Source organism: Esox lucius, chromosome 8 (assembly GCF_011004845.1).
Source record: "Esox lucius isolate fEsoLuc1 chromosome 8, fEsoLuc1.pri, whole genome shotgun sequence".
In the NCBI taxonomy this organism is placed as follows: domain Eukaryota; kingdom Metazoa; phylum Chordata; class Actinopteri; order Esociformes; family Esocidae; genus Esox; species Esox lucius.
In genome coordinates, this window is record NC_047576.1 from 4581364 (window position 1) to 4603077 (window position 21714).

The 21714-nt window shown below is 44.0% G+C and overlaps 1 protein-coding gene across 4 annotated transcripts in view; it reads left to right on the top strand.

Annotated features, from left to right (window-relative positions):
• The window catches only part of nme7 (NME/NM23 family member 7), a 41118-nt gene that overhangs the window by 1344 nt on the left and 18060 nt on the right, over positions 1 to 21714 (top strand). For 2 of the 4 annotated variants that reach the window (NM_001303962.1, XM_010871280.4), the window contains 9 exon segments: positions 3577 to 3678; positions 4082 to 4248; positions 6682 to 6792; positions 9509 to 9559; positions 9920 to 10127; positions 11207 to 11312; positions 17010 to 17074; positions 17971 to 18039; positions 20602 to 20703. In NM_001303962.1, the coding sequence (NP_001290891.1) occupies positions 3577 to 3678; positions 4082 to 4248; positions 6682 to 6792; positions 9509 to 9559; positions 9920 to 10127; positions 11207 to 11312; positions 17010 to 17074; positions 17971 to 18039; positions 20602 to 20703 (981 nt within the window). 4 annotated transcript variants of the gene reach the window in all.

Consider the following 21714-nt stretch of genomic DNA (forward strand, 5'->3'; position numbering starts at 1 on the left):
TGTAGGATAATTTTCAACCAACCTGGATTGAGCTGCACTATATCCTTTCTTGATTCTAAATTCATTCTGAATGTCTTTATCTGATTGCACATGGGTGGGGGGAGGCATTGACCTGTAAGGGGTCTCAAGATGACACTGACCCGTCTCTGTCGATGAGACAAAATGGCAACACACTTTGTTGGAGCAAAACATGCATCTCCTTGAATACCAGAGTATTTTCAACACCAAAACAACATTTGCACTCAGACACGGATGTTAAGAAGACACCTCTTTGGCTGAATCAAGAACAAAGACAATCCAGGTGTGTTGAAACTAAGACAGGTTTGAGGTTTTGCCCCATTTGCTCCACTTCCTTGAAATACGCATATTGATCTGCCGGAGTTTAGTGCCCCAGCAGGAGATGTTTCCAGTGATAGCACTGTCAGACAGCAGGTGTCTGAGAAACTATGGCAGATTTTTCTCTTCCCAGACCTTGCTGAAACGATAGCCCTGCTCTGTCCTGTGTAGCTGGAGACCACATGCTTGACGCACTGACACAAGCACGAAATACTAGACGTATCACCTTGATATCACTTGAAAATGTACCTTTCACTCTTTCCAAATGCCATAGCTCGAAGGCCTTCTGAAAGGTGTGGTTTGATATAAATATAATACCTCCCTGACCTCTTGGTGTTCTTTAAAAGTCACTTGATCATTGTTGTCTGTGACTAAATATTGTAATTAAAGTTTCAGAAATGGATGAGAAAGTTGAAGGGTGTAATGACAGGCAGTGTGGCCTCCAGACTGTGTGTTTGTATAGAGAGATTTTCATGTCAGCCCTGTCGCCACGGTGCTGATGAAGGCATGGTAAAAATAGCCTCCCCGGCTCTGTTTGCCCTTTAAAGTCAAAGGTGAAACTAACCAAAGGGACTGTGGAGTCTGTGATGGCTGAGCACTCCATTTGCTTCAGACAGAGCCTTTGATAGAATAATAATGAAACACAAATTATGAAACCACTACCAATGTGGGGAAAGCCTGGGTTCTATACTTGGTTAGAAATCCATGTTTTCACCATGATTGCTTTTTCTAACAAATTAGGAAGTCGTGCAGTATTCTGCTGTAGCTTTATCTTCTCGGACCTGGAGATGAAAGATAACTCACTGTCCCATTTCAAAATGCCTTTAAACCAGTTACGTGCATTGCAGATCACCAATCAGCCTGAAGATGTAATGGGCATTGTAATTTTATTTTCCTCGAAAGATAGTGCTCTGTTAGATGAACACAGGTTCTTCCATCTACTGTACTACGCAGCTAATCAGTTAGCAACACTAGTAGACGTGTTGCCATGGCTATCTGAAAAACAGATTTGCTCTATGAATGTGATTTTTAAAGTTTACCATTTCAAGAAGTATAATTCCTAAATTGATACTACAGTTTCTTTAGGCAATTATATAATTGTGTAGAATTACTTCATGCTGATATTGATCGGTATTACTGTGTAGGTGATAACTTACTGTGTAGGTGATAACTGCGAAGAGCACAAAATGTCACATGGTCATTTATTTGCATGATTCTACAATGTATGTCATAGATTTGTTGATTAGCCCTTGGACTAAATTTTATTTGGATTTTATTAGGGTCCCCATTAGCTTTGCCAAAATTATCAGCTTCTTCCCATTATTCATGATAGCCTGAACAAGTAGAAATATCGGCCTAATAGATAAAGGATATTTAAGGTCGGTTCTGTCTCCTTGTACCCTACACCCTTAATGTCTTAGATTTGTTAATGAGTCTCCTGTCCCCTTGTACTCTACACCCACACACTGTTAGATAAATTCATTATTATCCTGTTCTTTTCTGATCTAAACTGTGTAACTGTTTCATAATGTTAATTAATGTCTTGTCTCATGGTACCCTGCTCCTTTAACGTCTTAGTTAATTAATGTCCTGTCCCCTTGTACTCTACAGCTGTAATGTCTTAATTAATGTCCTGTCCCCTTGTACTCTACACCTTTAACATGTTAGTTAATTAATGTCCTGTCCCCTTGTACTCTACAGCTGTAATGTCTTAATTAATGTCCTGTCCCCTTGTACTCTACACCTTTAACATGTTAGTTAATTAATGTCCTGTCCCCTTGTACTCTACAGCTGTAATGTCTTAATTAATGTCCTGTCCCCTTGTACTCTACACCTTTAACATGTTAGTTAATTAATGTCCTGTCCCCTTGTACTCTACAGCTGTAATGTCTTAATTAATGTCCTGTCCCCTTGTACTCTACACCTTTAACATGTTAGTTAATTAATGTCCTGTCCCCTTGTACTCTACACCTTTAACATGTTAGTTAATTAATGTCCTGTCCCCTTGTACTCTACAGCTGTAATGTCTTAATTAATGTCCTGTCCCCTTGTACTCTACACCTTTAACATGTTAGTTAATTAATGTCCTGTCCCCTTGTACTCTACACCTTTAACATGTTAGTTAATTAATGTCCTGTCCCCTTGTACTCTACAGCTGTAATGTCTTAATTAATGTCCTGTCCCCTTGTACTCTACACCTTTAACATGTTAGTTAATTAATGTCCTGTCCCCTTGTACTCTACACCTTTAACATGTTAGTTAATTAATGTCCTGTCCCCTTGTACTCTACAGCTGTAATGTCTTAATTAATGTCCTGTCCCCTTGTACTCTACACCTTTAACATGTTAGTTAATTAATGTCCTGTCCCCTTGTACTCTACACCTTTAACATGTTAGTTAATTAATGTCCTGTCCCCTTGTACTCTACACCTTTAACATGTTAGTTAATTAATGTCCTGTCCCCTTGTACTCTACAGCTGTAATGTCTTAATTAATGTCCTGTCCCCTTGTACTCTACACCTTTAACATGTTAGTTAATTAATGTCCTGTCCCCTTGTACTCTACACCTTTAACGTCTTAATTAATGTCCTGTCCTGTACCCTTTTATGCTACACCCTTGACCTGTTAGTTAGTTAATGTCCTGTACCCAACACTATTACGGTGTTAGTTAATGTCCTGTCCACTTGTACCCTACACCTTTAATATGTTAGTTAATTCGTTTCCTGTCTCTGCACTCTAATACCTTTCCGCTGATTTGGGAACGTTGGGAAAGCCAGACTGCCTTATTTTTCACTCTTCCCGCCCAGCCAAGTCCAGTGGGTCATCGTTACTGCGCACGTACCTAACCCACAATATCTCTTAGCTTTGCAACCGCCTGAGGGAGTTGCTGTTGCAAGATTAGATCAGGAATCCCTGCTAACGATTTCTTCCCCCTCCCTATGCAAGGACCGATTTGAATGTAGACCGTGGTTTTCAGCTTGGTGCTACAAAAGATTGCCTTAATACACTGCTTATGTTGAAGGCTATAGTCCACCTTTAACTTGTGTTAAATTAAGGCCGTTAACCGACCTGTACTTACCATCCTAGTACATCGTCATTTACCAGTCAAACTGAGGACTTCTCATCCGCACAATAACAGTGACCAGAAAGACTGGAGCTAATGCGATTTAAAGATTGACTGTTGCAAGTGTTTGGTGGCTGCCTGACGCGTCTGTGCTTCCCACCGTCGTCATGTGCTCAGGAGGAGCGCTTTGCCTTCCTGGCGGAGTGGTTCGACCCCAGTGCAGCACTCCTGCGGCGCTACCAGCTGCTGTTCTATCCCAAAGACGGCTCTGTGGAGATGGTGAGCATCAGGCCAGCTAGAGCTTGACAACATATTCCATTAGTCTTTTCAGTTTGTGTAACTCGGAAGTTGTCCTTAAACTAATGAAGGTGTAGGCCAGCCTGTTTTTCCTGACAATGTCCCAGGGTCCTGGGTGTCAAAGCAAGATATCCAGATGTATGTTGGTTGCCTGACTGTCCCCCTTCAACATGCGTGTTGCAGCATGTTGTATACATGTACATCTCAGATTAATGTTTAACTGTCAACTAGACTTCATGTATATATTGTCTCGAATTTACATACTCTGCACGAACAACCAAGTCATCCATATTTTCCTCTATGAATACTTGGGTATTGAAACGCTTGCTTGGGTAATCTGTTATATTAGGACCTGCTAAAAATTTGCTTTTGTTTTTTTGCCCAGTTTGACGTGAAAAACCAGCGCACCTTTCTGAGAAGGACCAAATACGACGAACTTCACCAGGAGCACCTGTTTGTGGGAAACCGTGTGAACGTGTTCTCCCGTCAGCTCAACCTGATTGGATATGGAGACCAGTACACCGCAAACAAGCTTGGCAGCAAAAAAGAAAGGTGTGTGTGTGGTGCTGTGAAGTCGGGGGTGCATCACCTCCACCCAGACAATACCGTGTTACAGGCTGGAAGAGTGATAGCATGCTGCTCAGCCTGTCGCCTGTCTATTTTTCCATCTGCTCATCTGACAGAGAGTCAGATCGTTATTTTGCGATCGTCATGCTTCTGATATGCTGTAGAGAGAGCAAGTTGTCATTACTAGGCACTGTACACTTCATGTTTGTAGTGCTGACTGACACAACAATGTGTTGTTTAAATCAAGTGATAAATCCGAAGCAACATACAAAATGCTTGTTAGCGTCCATGTCAGTCATCTCCTGTTGAGCGCTAGCAGCTGCGGATCTAGTTCGTTATTCGGATGAGAGGGTGAAGGCGTCTGCTATTTTCTTTGTGTGGGGCTGCTTTCAGGCTGTAGCAGGCACTACATAACTATACTGTAGCTATTCACTCTAGTGTTGGCCGGCCAACCATCTGTCTTGGGGATACGCTATGACATTCAGCATCACTTCCTGCATGACAAACAGTAATTTCCTATTGTCTGTAAGTTCCTGGAGCTCCGTGGTATTGTCCGTTGGGCCTTTAATGAGCACTATATGGCCTTCGGATGAATATTCATGTGCCAGTAGCGCGCTCTAAATGGCACCCTAATCTCTGTTTGGTTCACCACTTTGGCACAACATATGGATAATCTCTGTCCCTGGTCAAGAGTGTTGCACCAATACTCTAGGGAATAGGGTGCCATTTGGGCCGTTCTCACAGTGTGATAGGAGGTGGTGGGAAGCGTTTTGTGTTCAGAGTCGTGTCTGTCTCATCGGGATGATGAGTCATCTTCTAGCAGCCTTTTTCTATCCTCTATTTCTGCACTGCTCTGATGAATACCAAACAGCTCCGATTTGTCCACAGAATTACACTCACCTTCTGGTCTGTTGCTTCAGAAAGTGTTTGGACTCCTTCACTTTCTTTGCGTCTTGTTGTTTTCCCCACTGAATTTATTACTGATTACAAATTAATTGCCGTCAGTCTACGCACAATACCCCAAAATGACAAAGTGAAGAAAAGTATTCCCAAATTTGGTCCAAGTTATTCAAATTACAAACCAAATATTTTATGAACATAATTATTCAGACCCTTGACACTCAATATTGAGCTCAGAAGCATCCTATGTCCTTTGGTCATCCTTGAGGTGTCTCTTCAACTTGATTGGACATTATTTTGAACACACCTATCTATGTAAGGATCCAAATCTGGGGAAGGTTCTAAAATAATTGGTAAAGCCCGGTGGGCTCCATTATTGGGAAAAGGAAGATGTTTGGAACCGCAAAGACTCTTAGAGCTGGTTTTCCGGCCAAGCTAATTTACCAGGCAGGAAGAGGCTTGGTAATGGCCACTCCCAGTGACACTCCAGTGGCCATTCCAGCTTTAGAGTTTCTCTTGGAGAATTGGGAGAACCTGGCAGAAAGACAAACATCTCTGCTGCAATCCATCAATCAGGCCTTTATGGTAGAGTGGCTAGACAGACCCCACTCTCATCAGCTGCCCATACCATCCCTGTTGTGAGGTTGGAGGGAGCATCATGCTGAACTCAGACTCATCAGAAGATTCTTCTTTCAGTGCAACAACAACCTGAAGCGTACTGCCAAGACGACGCTGGAGTAGCTTTGCCACTCCCCATACCATCTGACTGAGCTTCAGAGGATCTGCGAGGATGAATGAGAGAAACTGGCTAAATCCAGTGTTTAAAGCTGTACCCAAGAAGACTTGAAGCTGTGATCGCTGCCAAAGCGATCACATTGAATAAAGGGTCTGAATACTTTTGTTCAGGAGATATTTCAGGTTTTTATTTTCAATGTGTATTTATTGATAAATGTGTTTAATCAATAAATTCATTGTTTAACACAGCAACATATGGATAATGTGAAGGGTTGTGAATACTTCTGAAGCCACAATAAAATATAAATATATTGCTCTCGCTTGCTTTGTCTCTCACAGTCTCTCTCTTGGGTCCTCCCACTCAGTCTAGATTTCTCTAATTGCCATGTACAGTGCCTTGAAAAAGGATTTGTTCTCTATTTGTTTTTGTTTTCTGTTCAACCAAAACGTCATATTAATTAAAGGGAACACGAGTGAACAAATGACACAAGACTTTTATGCTTATTTCATTTGTTTAATTAAGAAAGTTTTTGCAACACCCAATGACCCCCTTTAAAACACAGTTTCCCCCCTTACACATGTTAACTGGTTGTTTTGAAAACAAAAAATTACATTACATTACACTGTATTGACCCCATTTCAAAGGTCAAGCATGACGGTCCCAGACCTACTCGGACAGACTGCTAAATTGCTAATGCTAGCAGCAAGACTCAAGGTTCTAGTCCACGCGTGACAATACAAATACAAATCCTGTTTTTCTGTCTTCCGTTGTATTTCCCACAGAACTCTTGCCATGATCAAACCAGATGCAGTCTGCAAGTTGGGAGACATTCTGCAGATGATATACGACGCCAACCTGATTGTAACCAAAGCCAAAATGACAAAGCTGACGTGGTGAGGTGTTTCGGCTGAGTGAACCCTGTCAATGACAGTGTCACAGAGATCAGTCAGAGATGGCTTCAGTCTCCACTCGGTCTCTGTGTCTGTCACTCTGTCTTTCTCTATCTGTGTATCTTTGTCTCTCTGTGTCTCTCTTTCTCTGTGTTTCTCTGTGTTTGTAAATTACCTGGTGTCGTTCTGCAGGTGTCGGTGCAGTTAAGCACTGCTAGGTGTTCTTTCAAAAGCTGCACACGCACTCCAACATGTCTAAGTGATGGGACCGGGTGTGAGCAGTGGTTTCCCTCTTCTGAATTCCTATCTCGTTTTCCCTTCGACGGCGAGGTTGCTCTGAAGTACTGCCACTTTTCTTTTGAAAACGGCTAAGTCACGACGTTCCGTGCCTCTCCAGCTCCCATCTCAGAACAAAGCCCATTAAATTAGAGAGCAGCGGGTGATGACAAGGTTTCGGGAGCAATGTGTGTCACATATGCCAGTTGCCGGAGTAGCTCCTGTTCAGATGGCTGGGTGTAGGGTGTCAGGAACATATGGTGTGACAGGGGACCCGGCCGGCGTTGCTGGTTCCTGCTGGGAGGCGACCCAACGGCCCGCCGGGACTTAAAGCGTGGTCACCGTCATCATCCCGTAGTAATGCTGCTGTGTCATCCTGAGGGATTAGCCGCTTGAGTTTAGTGGTGGTATGCATACCTGAGGGAAACCACATCAATACATTTATGTGGTAGTAACATGTCTGTCTGTCTGTCTGTGGGGTGTATGGTAATGACCTGTCTGTCTGGACTATGTGGTAGTTACCTATCCGTCTGTCAGTCTGTCTGTGGGCTATGTGGTAGTAAGCCGTCTGTCTGTCTGTGAGCTATCTGATAGTAACCGGTCTGTCTGTCTGTGGGCTATGTGGTAGTGACCTGTCTGTCTGTCTGTGGTCTATCTGGTAGTAATCTGTATGTCTGTGTCTGTCTGTGGGCTGTGAGGTAGTGACCTGTCTGTCTGGGGACTATGTGGTAGTGACCTGTCTGTCTGGGGACTATGTGGTAGTGACCTGTCTGTGGGCAGGAGTGTTGTGCATTTTGAGGCATAATGTAGGTTAATGTCATGCTGCCCCTCAGACACTCTTACGGAACCCTTTTGTCGCACCTACAGCAAAAGAAAACCAGAGGTGTTTCCTTGTCATCAGATTGCAATGGATCCAATTGTTTTCTTTTACCTTGACTAAGGTTCCCTGCCCGGGTGTGTCCCGTGATGCTGTGTATGAGCTAAGTACTATTATCACCCCACAGCCCTGATTACAATTTAGTACAGCGCATTTGACAATGTGGTTTTTGAATGCCAGGGCTTGAAGTTCTCTTTGCCTGGAAGGCAGACTAGATCAGATGGTGGCAGCACTACTCCTTTCAGACCAGTCAAACAACGCACACACACACACACGCACAGCCTTAATGGCTGCCTCGGTGGCTTTGATGTTTTGTCCCCTGCTGAGAATATGAGCATGGAAATCACTGTGGAATAAGAACAGGGTGATTATGATCCAGGCTTAAGGACTAGCTGTGGTTGAAATGTTGGACAGAAATCTGTTGAGTTGTAGCTGACTGGGTGTATCAAAAAGTACAGGATGTTTGGTGTAGTATTTCATTAGCATCCAAACAAGAAATCTGGCAAAACAAATGGCTACCTTAGATAGTGTGTGTTAGGCTGGTAGCTCCTGTGATTAATATAGCTTTTAGTTTAATCCCAGGAAGGTTTTCAACCACGATGATGATTAAGAGTCCCACAAGGCCTATCAAAGATGCCCTTGTTGTAATGCTCGTTTATCAAACAGACAATGTAAGAAGAAGACTTCAGGAAGACTCAACCCATAATTCAGAATGATGACAGTTAAAATAGGATTCATTTGTTTCTCCCAGTTCCTGAGTGGATTATGGGCACATGTGACTCAACCATTTCTATCAGACGCTGTATTGATCCAACAGCCTTGACTGAAACTGTTTGCCTTCAGTCATTGCATTGAACTTCTCTCTACCAAACAATACATTGATCACAGTCTTTACTCATACGGTTTTCCGATGAGACAATAAATTGTTTGCACTCACAATCTGGTTTCATGAAAGTTACCTACCCACTAATGCATTTCAAGAATTTGAAAAAGCAAAAAGCTGTTTTTCCCCCTCAACTTTCATTTTAAAATGGCTGCATTTTATATATTGACCACCTGCGGTTTTAATTATTGTATGTTTTCGGGACAGCCTTTCAATCTTTTTCTCGGTTTATCGCACCAGAAAAGGAGCAGAATCCCCAGTGTACACACCTGGAACGTCAGGGTTGTAGCGTGTTATGAGGACAGTACAGACAGCTGAAACAGTTGCAGTCGTTCTGTACGCGCCATCTATCTCTGCCTGGGGAACAACACGATGGCCCCACTCTGATTTGACACCTGTAGCAGTAGCATTTTACCCAGCCTCTTTCTCCAAAGTCTTTTCCATGTAGTGTGCAGAATAAAACTAGCCATTCAGGCTCCGTGGGTGTCGTCTTTTCCGTTGACCTTTTTTTTTGTCGTTGTCCTGGACTCGGCTTGTGTCTGTGAAGTCCTGAATCTAGAGTAGGGTGGGTTTTTAGGACATCGCCTAGGCCTGTCCTGGGAATGATCCAAGAGAGATGCAAAGTCGACGTCCGACTTCGTCTGATCACTTATTAACTGTAATTGTTTATGGGTTCCTTACAGGAGGGAGGCAGCGGACTTCTACACAGAACATCAGACAAAGTCTTTCTTCAAGTGAGTCCTGTCGTGTGAATTATTTACCTGTGTTTCTGTGTGAGCGCAGTGGCCAGGGCAAGTTTCAAGGAGACACCTTTCATGGGCCGTCTACCAATAAACACTATCATTATGATTTTATGCATTTTCTTGCACTGACAGTGTGGTCCATGGCAGAAACAAATCTATCTTAAATAAAGATAATTTAGTTAGAATAATTAATGTTTTTTCTGTGGTGTTTCCTACACTTTTAGAAAATCTGTATTAACTTCAGTTGTGTTTTACTCGACCATCTAAGCAGAAATAATTCAGAAATAGTGGCCAAAAACAAAACGTCCAGAGCTGACATTTTACTGGAGGTTTTCATGCCATGTTTTTCAGCAACCTGGTACAGTTTATGACCTCTGGGCCTGTGGTTGCCATGGAGCTGTTGGGCGACGAGGCTGTCTCAGTATGGAGGAGGATTCTCGGGCCAACTGACTCCAGCACAGCACGGAAAGAGGCTTCTCTTAGTCTTAGAGCCCAGTTTGGCACCGATGGCACCAGAAACGCTGGACATGGATCTGACTCACTGGCTTCAGCAGCAAGAGTAAGGCATTTTAGTAGAGAACCCAGGAGCCGGCCAGCTACCAAGCCCTAGGTGACACCAGACACGAGACATTAAAGATGTAGTACCAAGCCCTAGGTGACACCACACACGAGACATTGGAGATGTAGTACCAAGCCCTAGGTGACACCACACATGAGACATTGGAGATGTAGTACCAAGCCCTAGGTGACACCACACACGAGACATTAAAGATGTAGTACCAAGCCCTAGGTGACACCACACATGAGATATTGAAGATGTAGTACCAAGCCCTAGGTGACACCACACATGAGATACTGAAGATGTAGTACCAAGCCTTAGGTGACACCACACATGAGATATTGAAGATGTAGTACCAAGCCTTAGGTGACACCACACATGAAATATTGAAGATGTAGTACCAAGCCTTAGGTGACACCACACATGAGATATTGAAGATGTAGTACCAAGCCTTAGGTGACACCACACATGAAATATTGAAGATGTAGTACCAAGCCCTAGGTGACACCACACATGAGATATTGAAGATGTAGTACCTAGCCTTAGGTGACACCACACATGAGATATTGAAGATGTAGTACCAAGCCTTAGGTGACACCACACGTGAGACATTAAAGATGTAGTACCAAGCCTTGGTGGAAACCACTAGTAAGACAATAAAGAGGACATAGTACCACGCCCTTGAGGACACCAGTATTAACACATTAAAAATGATATGTTACCAAGCTCTGGGGGTTTCCTGTAGTAAGTAGGAAATCCAATATCTTATTTACTAAATTATACAATTACAGAAAGGAGTTGTGTATTTATTGTATTATCGTATAATTTATAATTGTTCTTTATTTGTGATAGTATTTCGTTATAAAAAAAAAAATAACTTGCCTATGATTTAATTTGTTGAACAGGTGCAGAAATGAATAAACATCAGTATGACATTGGGTGATTGTGTTATATGAAAAATCTGTATCAGCCAATACATTTCTTAGTGGTTCATCTGTAGTAGTAAGACAATGGAGAGGACCTGTTACTGAGCCCTGAGGGACACCAGTATTGAGCATTGCTTCAATTCCCTTTTCTAGGAACTGGAGTTTTTCTTCCCATCCACTGCAGGCCAAGGTCCTGCGAACACGGCCAGTTATTCAGACTGTACCTGTTGTATCATCAAACCTCACGCTATATCAGAAGGTAAGGAAGACCTCTTTCTTCTGCATTTAAGTGCTTCTTGTTTCTCAACTTAGTGAGGACTTTTCATACCCTCAGATTGCACATACATTATGGCTTTTGTTGGTGGGACCTTCTGTTCCCAAAATATAAAACCATCACTGCCAAAAACAATTTAAAGATGTTGTTTGCCATCTTTGGCCAAGTGGTGTAAATCAAGCATTAAAAGGTCCTAGAAACTTATCTACTGTGTCATGGGAAGTTTAAAAAAGATGCAAAGACCCAGACTACATATTGAAACCATATTTAAGGCCTAAATTAGTACTTGGCTTAAAGTATGTAGCTTACTTTGTCAATTAACAGTAACTCTGCCTACTTCGTTTTAACTCTCATACCAGCATGTACTAAGGAGAATCCACGTGGTCAGTTTGTTGAAGATAAATCCATGCTGTTCACTAAACACTGGTTCGTATGCGACCGGTGACACCCCTCCTCTTTCACCGCTGTTAATCTTTGGTGGGTTTGTGTGACGCACGAAGCCGCTGAACATTGTGGCCAACCTTCCCTTTTGAAATCCTTGATCCCTGTTTGAGCAAGAAAGGAGCATAACACAGGGCTACTGATCTGTGAAATTAGAAAAATATTCTGGATTGGCTGTGCTGACGTAGATTTTACATTTTGTGCTGGGCTGTTCGAGAGGACACATGGTATTGGTGGATTGTAGCATGGTGTGTTCAGATGTGGTCTTGATTTAGGCCCGTAGTGAAGAAGAACAACCGGCACTTCCAGAGCAGATTAATGTCGGCCTGGTGGTACGCGCTCCATCCTGTCCCACACCCCTGAGATCTTGGTTAGCTGCTCGTGGAGGGCTACTGGTCGCTCCTAAACAGCAGTGTTGTCTATAAACAGAGATGTCAATACGGTGCCATATGTACGTACCTCCGGGTGAGTCATTCGGCCCACAGGACTCACCAGGGCCCCACTGAGAACACGGTCTCACTTACTGTGGCCTTGACACACCCCCGCGCACACACTGACTCTCCAGACAAACAAATCACCCACACACCCACTACCCACACACACACACCCACGTTATCACGCTTTATTTGAATGCGAGAACATCTAGGCATACAGATAGCTCCTCCTCCTTAACACCACAAATATCTAGCTGCTTTGCCCTTGACTAGGCCTGCCATTTTAAGCAGTACACGCGCACACACACACACGCCTGTTATCCATGTGACAGACAACACACACACACACATGCTGGTTCTCGCTTTGAGCGGCAAACCGCACATCCGCTTTGTACCTAGCTTCACACTGCATCAACTACACCCGGTCCCCAAACGAAACAAACATGCTAGCAGAGTAAACCCTGGCCGTTCAGAAGCAAATTCCCAGAGGATTGGAGCCTCAATCCCGGATTCCATTTAGATTCAGCAGAGATGTGGAGCTCGGCAGGTCTAAAGCAGCAGTAGAAGCCTCCAATAACAGCTAATAACAGGGATCCTGTGGAGTGGAGCAGCAATACGGAAGTAATTAAAGAGATTAAGCAGAATCCATCCCAGTAATGTTGTGGGTTAGTCATGTGATCTGAGCAGGCTCCCTGGCTGGTGGCATTATCCACCTGCTTCAGGCTTATGCAACTCTCATTGTTCTCAGGAATAGCAAGCCAATTCCACCGACCACCCAAAGTTTCCTATTCTTAGTTGTGTTTTAAATAGTTTTTAGAAAGTTACCATGGTCCCTCTTCTTCAGTGGTGGTACAAACGGTCAGAACGGTTAGAATGTTACCATGGTTTCCTTTTTTATCATATTGTCATAAAGTCTTTAGAAAATTCCTATGGTTTCGTTTGCTTTAGCAAACTTTTAACATTGCTAAATGACTGTAAAGTAAAAATGTAAATGAACAAATAAGGCCTTGCTCAATGGCAAAACAACCGATTTGTTTGACTCTGTCGAATCAGGTATTTGCAGCAGTGACTTTCTTTCATTGGCCCCTACATGCTCTTCACTCTAACCACTAAGCCAACTGTCCATACATCACAACAAATCCCCATCTACTCTATTTATAACATTTGTAAAGTGTTTTCGTTCACAGTGGAAATAGTCATCCTGTTACAATGCACATTGTATACTTTTATTACCTCTGTGGTGGCTTATGATTGATCTAGGTGGAGCTTAGTTTCTAAGTACCACCTAGCCTGCCAGAAACCCAGTAACGCCTGCTGTGCTAAGCTGTCCTGACCTGGCTAGGACTGGTTCAAAACAAGGGGAGTGGCCGTGCCAGGCACAGCCCAGAGGAACTGAGCAGCAACCTTTCATTACTTTATTGTCCTGGCTCAAGGTCAATCTTTCCGACTCGAGCGCAGTTTGTGAGTTAAACAATCCAGCAAAGGACTTGTTAGTCATGTTCTTTGTCAAAAACAAGTTTTGGACCCAATTAAAGTTGTGGACTAGCAATTACATGAGAATGTATAGATCTGTTATAATTTCTACACTTTTTTTGTATCTAGCTTTAGATGTTTAAGAGTAAATCCCAGTTTATTGGATTTGCATACTTTTTTGCTTCAAATAAAGCAGTCTGAATGAATCAGGCCTCCTCTAGGCTGAAGATCAGCATCTGTGGAAGTATTTCAAAATCATTCTAGGATATTCCTCCAATGAATTACACAAGTAGATCTGCTTATTAGTGAAAAACCTAAAATATTAGAGAGATACCAGGGCTTGTTTAGCCAGTGAATCCAGTAAGGATTAAGTTAGGGTTTTATTTTACCTGATAGGCAGTGGTTTTTTAACCTTCCTCATCCCACTGCCTCAGTAACTAATTACTGGCAGGCCAACTGTGAGGATGACCAATCAGGCCACGCATTGGTTGAGGATGACCAGTCAGACCACACATTGGCTGTAAGGATGACCAATCAGACCACACATTGGCTGTAAGGGCGACCAATCGGACAGCACATTGTGGAATCCGAGTCTGCATCCCAAATGGCACACAATTTGTTATTTAGTGCACATTAGTTCTCTGGGCAGAAGTAGTGATAAATTGGTGCACTAGTTTGCAGTGCAGGCTATAGGTCTTTGGTCAAAAGTAGTGTACTCGGGAATAAGGTCCCTTTTCAGATTTATCCAGAGTAGTTATTTCCATTCTGACTCAGAACACAAAAACCTGTATTTTTTTAATTAGTTCAAAGACCTCAGGAGCCAATTATAGCTAAAGAAAGCTCTCCTCAATGTGTGTTAAGGGCCAATTGAGGGAAGGGTCTAGCTTCATCGCGTCTGCAATCTTCAACCAATGGGAGAGGAGTCGTGACTACATTTGCGCTCAGTCATGACTGGAATAGAGAAACATCTGTTGCTAGGCACCGAGAACCCAATCTCCTAGCAACAGAGCCAGTTGGGGAGGGGACTGAGGAGGTGGGGAGGGGGGGGCAATGTGAGGAGGCGACGGGCGGGGGCCTGTTGGAGGAAGGCAGGCTGTGTTTTGCCGGGACTCCTTGGGGAAAGCACAGAGGACATGTGAAGGTGTAATATACTGATAACCCAAGCATGACCGAACAGCCAGTCTTGGGGAGACGTTTTTTTGCTGCTAGAACTTACAGAGAAACGGAATTTCAAATGGCACCTGTTCGTCGTCACACTGCTCAGTAAATGTTTCTTATCAGCATGGTAGTAATCTGTTGCCAATATCACAGTCCAGGTGGGGTTTATGTAGAAGTCATATTCTGAAATGCCTTTGCAAACACAGCTATAATTTGATTGAGTTAATGCTGATTGATTATTTCATGTGGGCATCGTATTTCTGTAGTCTTTATCACCCTTTAAGTATTAAGTACATTACTTAAGAACATTCATATTTACACTAACAGCAAATTTCCAAAATTAATAGCTGTGTCTTTTTGAAATGAGTGGGCAAATTTTAAGACTGTAGAGAGACATTAAATGGTAGCGTGTCATTGAGAGCCTTTAGGTTCAGGCCATTTCAGGTTGTTTCCTGTCAGGACAGAGGTGTCGCTCTTTCCTTCGTCAGGTTTGTTTTTGATCTATAACGTCTGTCTGTCAGCCTCAGAGCGGCCAGAGTTTAACCTTGGCTCTCTGTACAGGAACACCGCGTGTGGCCCAAATGACTCCCTACCGCCTGCATTCTGCACTGCTCTCAACCAGGACCTGTCACGTCCAAATTAGTGCACTGTACTGTATAATGAATAGGGCACGATTTGGGCCCCACGACTGTCTCTCGTAGTACTCCAGATCTCTCAGCGGCGGACGTCCCACTGTACTTTGAACACAGCTGACTACTAGGTGAGGGTGAGTGGGTGTGTTTTACGCTGCAGTGACGGCGATCAAGGTCTTTGGGATGGTGACTGTGACTTTAGTGAAAACCTGCTGTGCATTCAAAACAATTAGGACTTGGTAGTGGAGGGAAGTCTTGCCTATCCCTCTAGAATAGCAAGAGAGCACTTCAATTTTTGTGTGCCTCCTAGGCACGTGAAGTCACGGGCGTGAGTAACCAATCAAATATTGTCACAGCCCTGAAGCCGTACGGGATTGGCTGGCAATGGCTGCTCGTATCCGGTTGCCCTTACCGAATTGGTCGCTAGCTTGTTTGCTGTTGCATGGGTGTGGCCTGGTTGGCTGGAACATCACGACCATTAAAACAGCACCTTTGGAAAGTATTCAGACCCCTTCACATTCTTAGATTAGAGTCAACGTTATTGTCATCGAAGAAGTACGAGTCCCGCACAATGAAATGTAGAAGTTGTATAGGATGAATTTATAATTCAGCTGAGGGCCCTTCTTCGACACGGGGACAAATCCCCTGGGGGGAACCTTTATGTTACGTGGTAATGTAGTGGACTGAAATAGAGTAAGACAGGCTTCTGTAGAAAAACACCTCAGAGAAAACTACTGTCAATATGTGTGATTATACTAGCGCATACTGTCACATGCTGCCTACGACTCAACAATGAATTAGTCCCTGGAAGCTGATCTGTCTGGCCTCAGCCCTCCCCTGTCTACATTATGTACAGCACAGTCTCATTAGATGGACTTTCATCACCTCCATTGTACAGAGAATGGATGAGGTGATAAGGTGCACTGACTGAAAAAATGAGATTACCTCCTGAGTCCCAAATGTGACGTTGTTCCCTATTTACTGCACTACTTTTGACCAGGGCGCCTGATGACAGGCTTTTTTCTGGTGAATGCATGGAAGTGTGCCGAGCCACAGACTGTGGTGTCTGCCCGGTAAGCGTGGTCAAGGCAGGGGTCTGTAAACCACTGCTCTGAACAATCCAAGCTACGCTAACAATTTATCGGACACGGGAGAGCTTTTACCAGTCACTTTGTTTGATACTGAATGAGTGAGAGTGTCAAAATGTTATGCAGCAATAACAACCCAATACTCTATATCTAAATCAGACTTGAGTAACATTGAGAGCCTGTTACAGTAAATAATTACAGGTTTGACGAATATGCACTTGGTTGGATCGCCGCAATGTGTGCCAAGGCTTATTTTGTATTTCCTTCAGTCTGAATTTCAGTGACCTCTTTAAAACATCTTTAGGGAGTTATACTAGATAATAGTGAAGAGTGTCTGTCTTTACTACATCTATCGGGAGTTATAACAGATAATAGTATACCAGAGTTATCCAAGCAGAGCCTTTAATGAGTGTTTTATGTCAGAAAACTAAACTATATCTTTGTCTGTAATCACAGCCCTGACGGGACAGATCCTCAACTCCATTTCAGCAGCAGGTTTTGAAGTATCCGCTTTGCAGATGGTAAGTACACAGTAAAATTACCCATATTTCCTTGTCCCGTCTGCGTCATTCGCAACCGCGAGTGGTGATGGTGACGGTCCCCTCGCCGCCCACCCGCGTGTTCTCTTCAGCCCTGCCCCGTGTGCCCTCTGTGGCTCCGCATGGCTGTTGTGTGACGCCGTGACCCCGGCTGTCAGTCCTGATGGATCCCACGCCACCCTGACTGGCTGATGAGATCCGTGACCACCTTTTACCCCTCTTTCCCGGGCCGCTTTCCTACAAATACATTAAATATTTATAACCTTTCTCATCGCAGAGACATTTCTGAGCTCTATGTAGGCCAATACAACAGCAGAATATTTCACGGAGAATAAAGGCATAACGGATACAGCTGAACCACAGTCGTGATTGCCGTGGATCAATGCTGGTTTTGTCATTGACACCATTAAGAGGGCCGACGCCACTGTGAAAGCCGCCGGATGGCTTTAAGTAAATGTACACACAGAACTGGACTTGGCGTGATGACCGCTGATGACCGGTGATGACCGGTGACCTAGCGTTGGGCAGCGGTCAGTGTGCGGTCGTGAGGTAGATCTGCGTCAGTCCTAAAGATGTGATGTTGCATGTTCATTCGCTATTAAGGACACGTCTGAAGTCCATGCATCATTCATGTGACAGGGACAGGAAGTGTTCCGGTTAGGATTTGGTGCCGCTAGAAAAATACAGACAAAATGTCCTCTGTGTTTTCTGCTAGTGAGGGGCCACTGCCACCCCCACTTCATAGCCAGCATTCACAAAGTCACACATTTCTGGATTTTCAGCCCAAATTGAGTCACCAGTTTGAGGAAGTGTAGTTGTTTCTGTCGTTTTTTTTTGTTGAAGTACTGGTTGCACTGATTGGAGTTCTCCTTCCGCAGTTCAACATGGACCGAGCGGGTGCTGAGGAGTTCTTTGAAGTTTACAAAGGAGTCGTGTCTGAATACCCTGTGAGTAAGCATGGTGTAACATGGTCCGTCTGCGCGGTGTAAGTATGTGTGATGTTTGAAATGCACCAAATAGTCCCACCACTCCACTATCGCGCCAGCATGCAGGTGTTCATACTTCTGCCGTGTCTAAGGCCATGTCTGTCTTCCACCACCACACATCATCCCCCTTCAGTAACAGGATCTGTCTGTCTCATTTTCAATAAGGCACGGGTGGGTGTGATATATGGCCAATATACCACGGCTAAGAGCTGTTCTTAGGAACGAGGCATCACGGAGTGCCTGGACACAGTGCTTAGCCATGGTATATTGTGGGTATACCACAAACCCGTGAAATGCATTGTTGCTATTATAAACTGGTTACCAATGTAATTAAGAGTAAAATATGATGTCATACCAGTAATATACGCTCTCATATACCATAGCAATCAACCAAACAGCATTTCAGAGCACCCGGTTTACAATATGTTACCCTCCTTTTCGAAAATGACACCTGCCATCTTCTCGTTATTTGCATGGTTGTCTTCATTCCAAACCTAATATCCAGTAGGGAAACTAAGTGATCAAGTAATAATGACGGACGATTTGTATACTCATCACTACATTTACTTAATGAACCAAGTTACGCAACAACCAGTCCCAATGGATTTCTCTGATACAGAGCAGGATTTCCTTTGAGGTCTTTTAGCATCAAAGTATCCCAAAATATCCCTCTACCACCACCATGCTTGACATTTGACATGGGGCCAATGATGTGGAATCCAGACAGATGCTCTAACCACTAAACCACCTGCTGCCTCACAGTCTCTCCTCCCTTCTTGACCCCCTCCTCTCATTCCCTCCCTCCTCTCATTCCATCTCTCCTCTCAATCCCTTTCTCCTCTCTTCCTGACTCTCTCGTCTCATTCCCTCCCTCCGCTCAATCCCTCTCTCCTCTCTTCCTGACTCTCTCCTCTCTATTCCTCTTTCCTCTCGTTCCCTCTTTCCTCTCTCTCTCTCCAGTCCTCTCTATATGTCTTTCCATCCATCTATCTCCATCTCTAATGTCTCTCCTACTCCCAGATGTGTCTCTTCAGTGCTTCGTGAGGGCAGCAAACTCTGTCGTCTGAAAATTAAGACGCATCACCGTCTGACGGTGCCCCCCTCTCTCTCTCTTCCTAGAAGTCTACTGCCTCCCAAAAAGCACCCCATTTCTCTATTTAGTGCACAACTTTGAATCAGTGGCCATTGAAAACGGAGGGGCGTTCGCGATGACCGTTGATTGGTTTACCAGTCGCAGCGCTGCTCGTTCTCTGACCCGTTGGCAGGGAGACAGCCGGTTCACCCTGCTGTCCTGGGTCTTGGCGCCGGTCAACCAATCGACTGTCCTGGGTCTTGGCGCTGGTCCAGCTGCACAGCCTGGTGATGTCATGGGTGATGTGGCTCCCCTCCCCACAGTGCTTCGCCAGTCTTTCAGAGATGGAGACAGCCTCTTACTGTGTCTCCCCCGACCTTTTTTTCTTCCTCGCATAACTGCTTCTGAGATTACCGATGCCCAAATGCCCCTGTGATTCCGTGGTGACCCCACTGTGGGACTGTAAGTGCCTACCCTGCTCCGAGCTCAGCGGACGTGACTTGGTTTCCAGGCTGGTGTGTCTGGGGAGCGCAGCGTACTGCCATGTCATGTCTGGCTGTATTCTTCCCCACTCAGCCCAGCCTCAACCAGGCTGTCCTGTTGCCATGGTTCCCCCATCTACCGTGACGGCTCCTCTCTGGTTTTGTCTCTCAGTCTGAGGGGCTCAGAGTGGAAATACCGTGTTTCAGGAGGTGTGATCTATATCAATCAACCCTTTATATATGCCGACAGTGGAATTATGTACTTTGAATTGCTTGGAAATGGCTTTGTAACAAATACCCATTTGGTTAAGACTAAACCAGACCAAGTTTCAAATTTTTAAGGAAGGCTGGACCCTCCTAAATTAATCTCTAAGGATTTTCTAATAATTTGCACCTGTTTTGGTGCACCTCATTCTAATTTTAGTAATGGTTAAGGAAGTGTTGTACTAACTCCCCATAAGCAAATTGCATTTCTGTTCTTTTCATTTAACACTGTACCTAAACAAATAATTTCACATCACATTAGCTCTAAACGTCATCAGTCATACCAGCTTTATTTCTCCTTGGGGTCTCCTTGGGGTTTTCCAACCTCTGGGCAAGAGTTTTCAACTGACATTGGGGGAGCTTACATGATTGATATACAATATTAATAACCATTTAATAACCAGTCTTTGAACCAAGGTGTGGCGTGTGAAGATACCATATAAACAGCTACTTGTGTATGTTGTTATTTTATAGATCACAGCAGCTACAGTGTTCCTTCTATTAATCTGCCCCGATAAGCAAAAATCCCACAAGGAAACTTCCCCAGGGAGGATATTGAATCCGTTTCTACCCACAGTTCTTATGAAATCTATGTTTTATGTCAAGACCTGACTGGAAAATTCTCCATGACCCTGTAGCGGTTCGTTGCTCATGGTTGGTTAAACGGCTGCTCTAACGGATCTTTCTCCATTTCTGGTTCTCCAGAATATGGTGGCTGAGCTGTGTTCTGGACCCTGCATGGCTCTGGAGATCCGAGGGACTGACACTCCGAAGACCTTCAGGGAGTTTGTTGGGCCGGCAGACCCGGTAGGCTTCTTCTCACATCATCCACGCGTTCATCCTCATCCTTCCACATCTGTGTAATTTAAACCTGGAACTCAACAGGTGTGTGATGGGTTAAGCAAAGCTTTTCCAAGGCCATTCTGCGAAGGCCTAGTTTCCATCGACACATTTTCCCATGCTGTTGATTGTCTATGTATCGGTCTGCATTTGTCTGAGATTTCCCGTACCACTGGCCCAATTCTGAAAGCGTTTGGGCGAAGCAGGATTAGAATTTAACTTGAGGGAAAATGGGCATCTTGCCACAGAGATTCAGTATTAACTGAATGACACTGATTGGCACAGAGGGGCAGTGCATCATTAGTTCTGGTCTTCCTTATTGGATTGTCAAATCCACTGACTGGTGCTATACCACTCCCAGGAAGAAAACTGCCATTTTAGGTTGTAGATTGGGTCATTTGTGGCGAGATCACTCAAATAAGAATAAAGCAAGTCCCGGGGAAATGGTTTTATACCTTCAGAAACAGTACAGAGGACCTCTGATAACAACATGGACTTTGTAATGGTCCTTCACTGTTGGCTGTGGTTAGGTGTTGTTGAGTAAAGAGCCATTGTTTTGTTTCGGCCTTTCACTGTACAGTACAGCAGGTTAGTGTGCGGGCTGGGGGGAGGGGGGGGGGGTCTGGTGGTGTTGGGTTGAGTTAAAATTTAACTGAGGATGACTTAACATGTCTTGCATTTCACTTTCTGTAGGTTGAATACAAATGCAAAATAGAGCAGTTTTGGACTGTGTAGTGCATGTCGGCTTGTGATCACTGATCGTTATTGGAGGTGGCGTTCAGGAAGCCTATTCGTAGTACTAGTACAGTATAAATCATGTAGCACGCAGAATAGACTAGGTCTTAACACTAAGGTCACAAGGGCAGACTTGAAGAGCTTGGCACGGATGTACCAGTGGACTTTGACTGTGGGAAAGTTTGTGTGTGTGTGACTGTCATTGTAAATACAAATTTGTGTTTCTTAATCTACTTGCTGGAT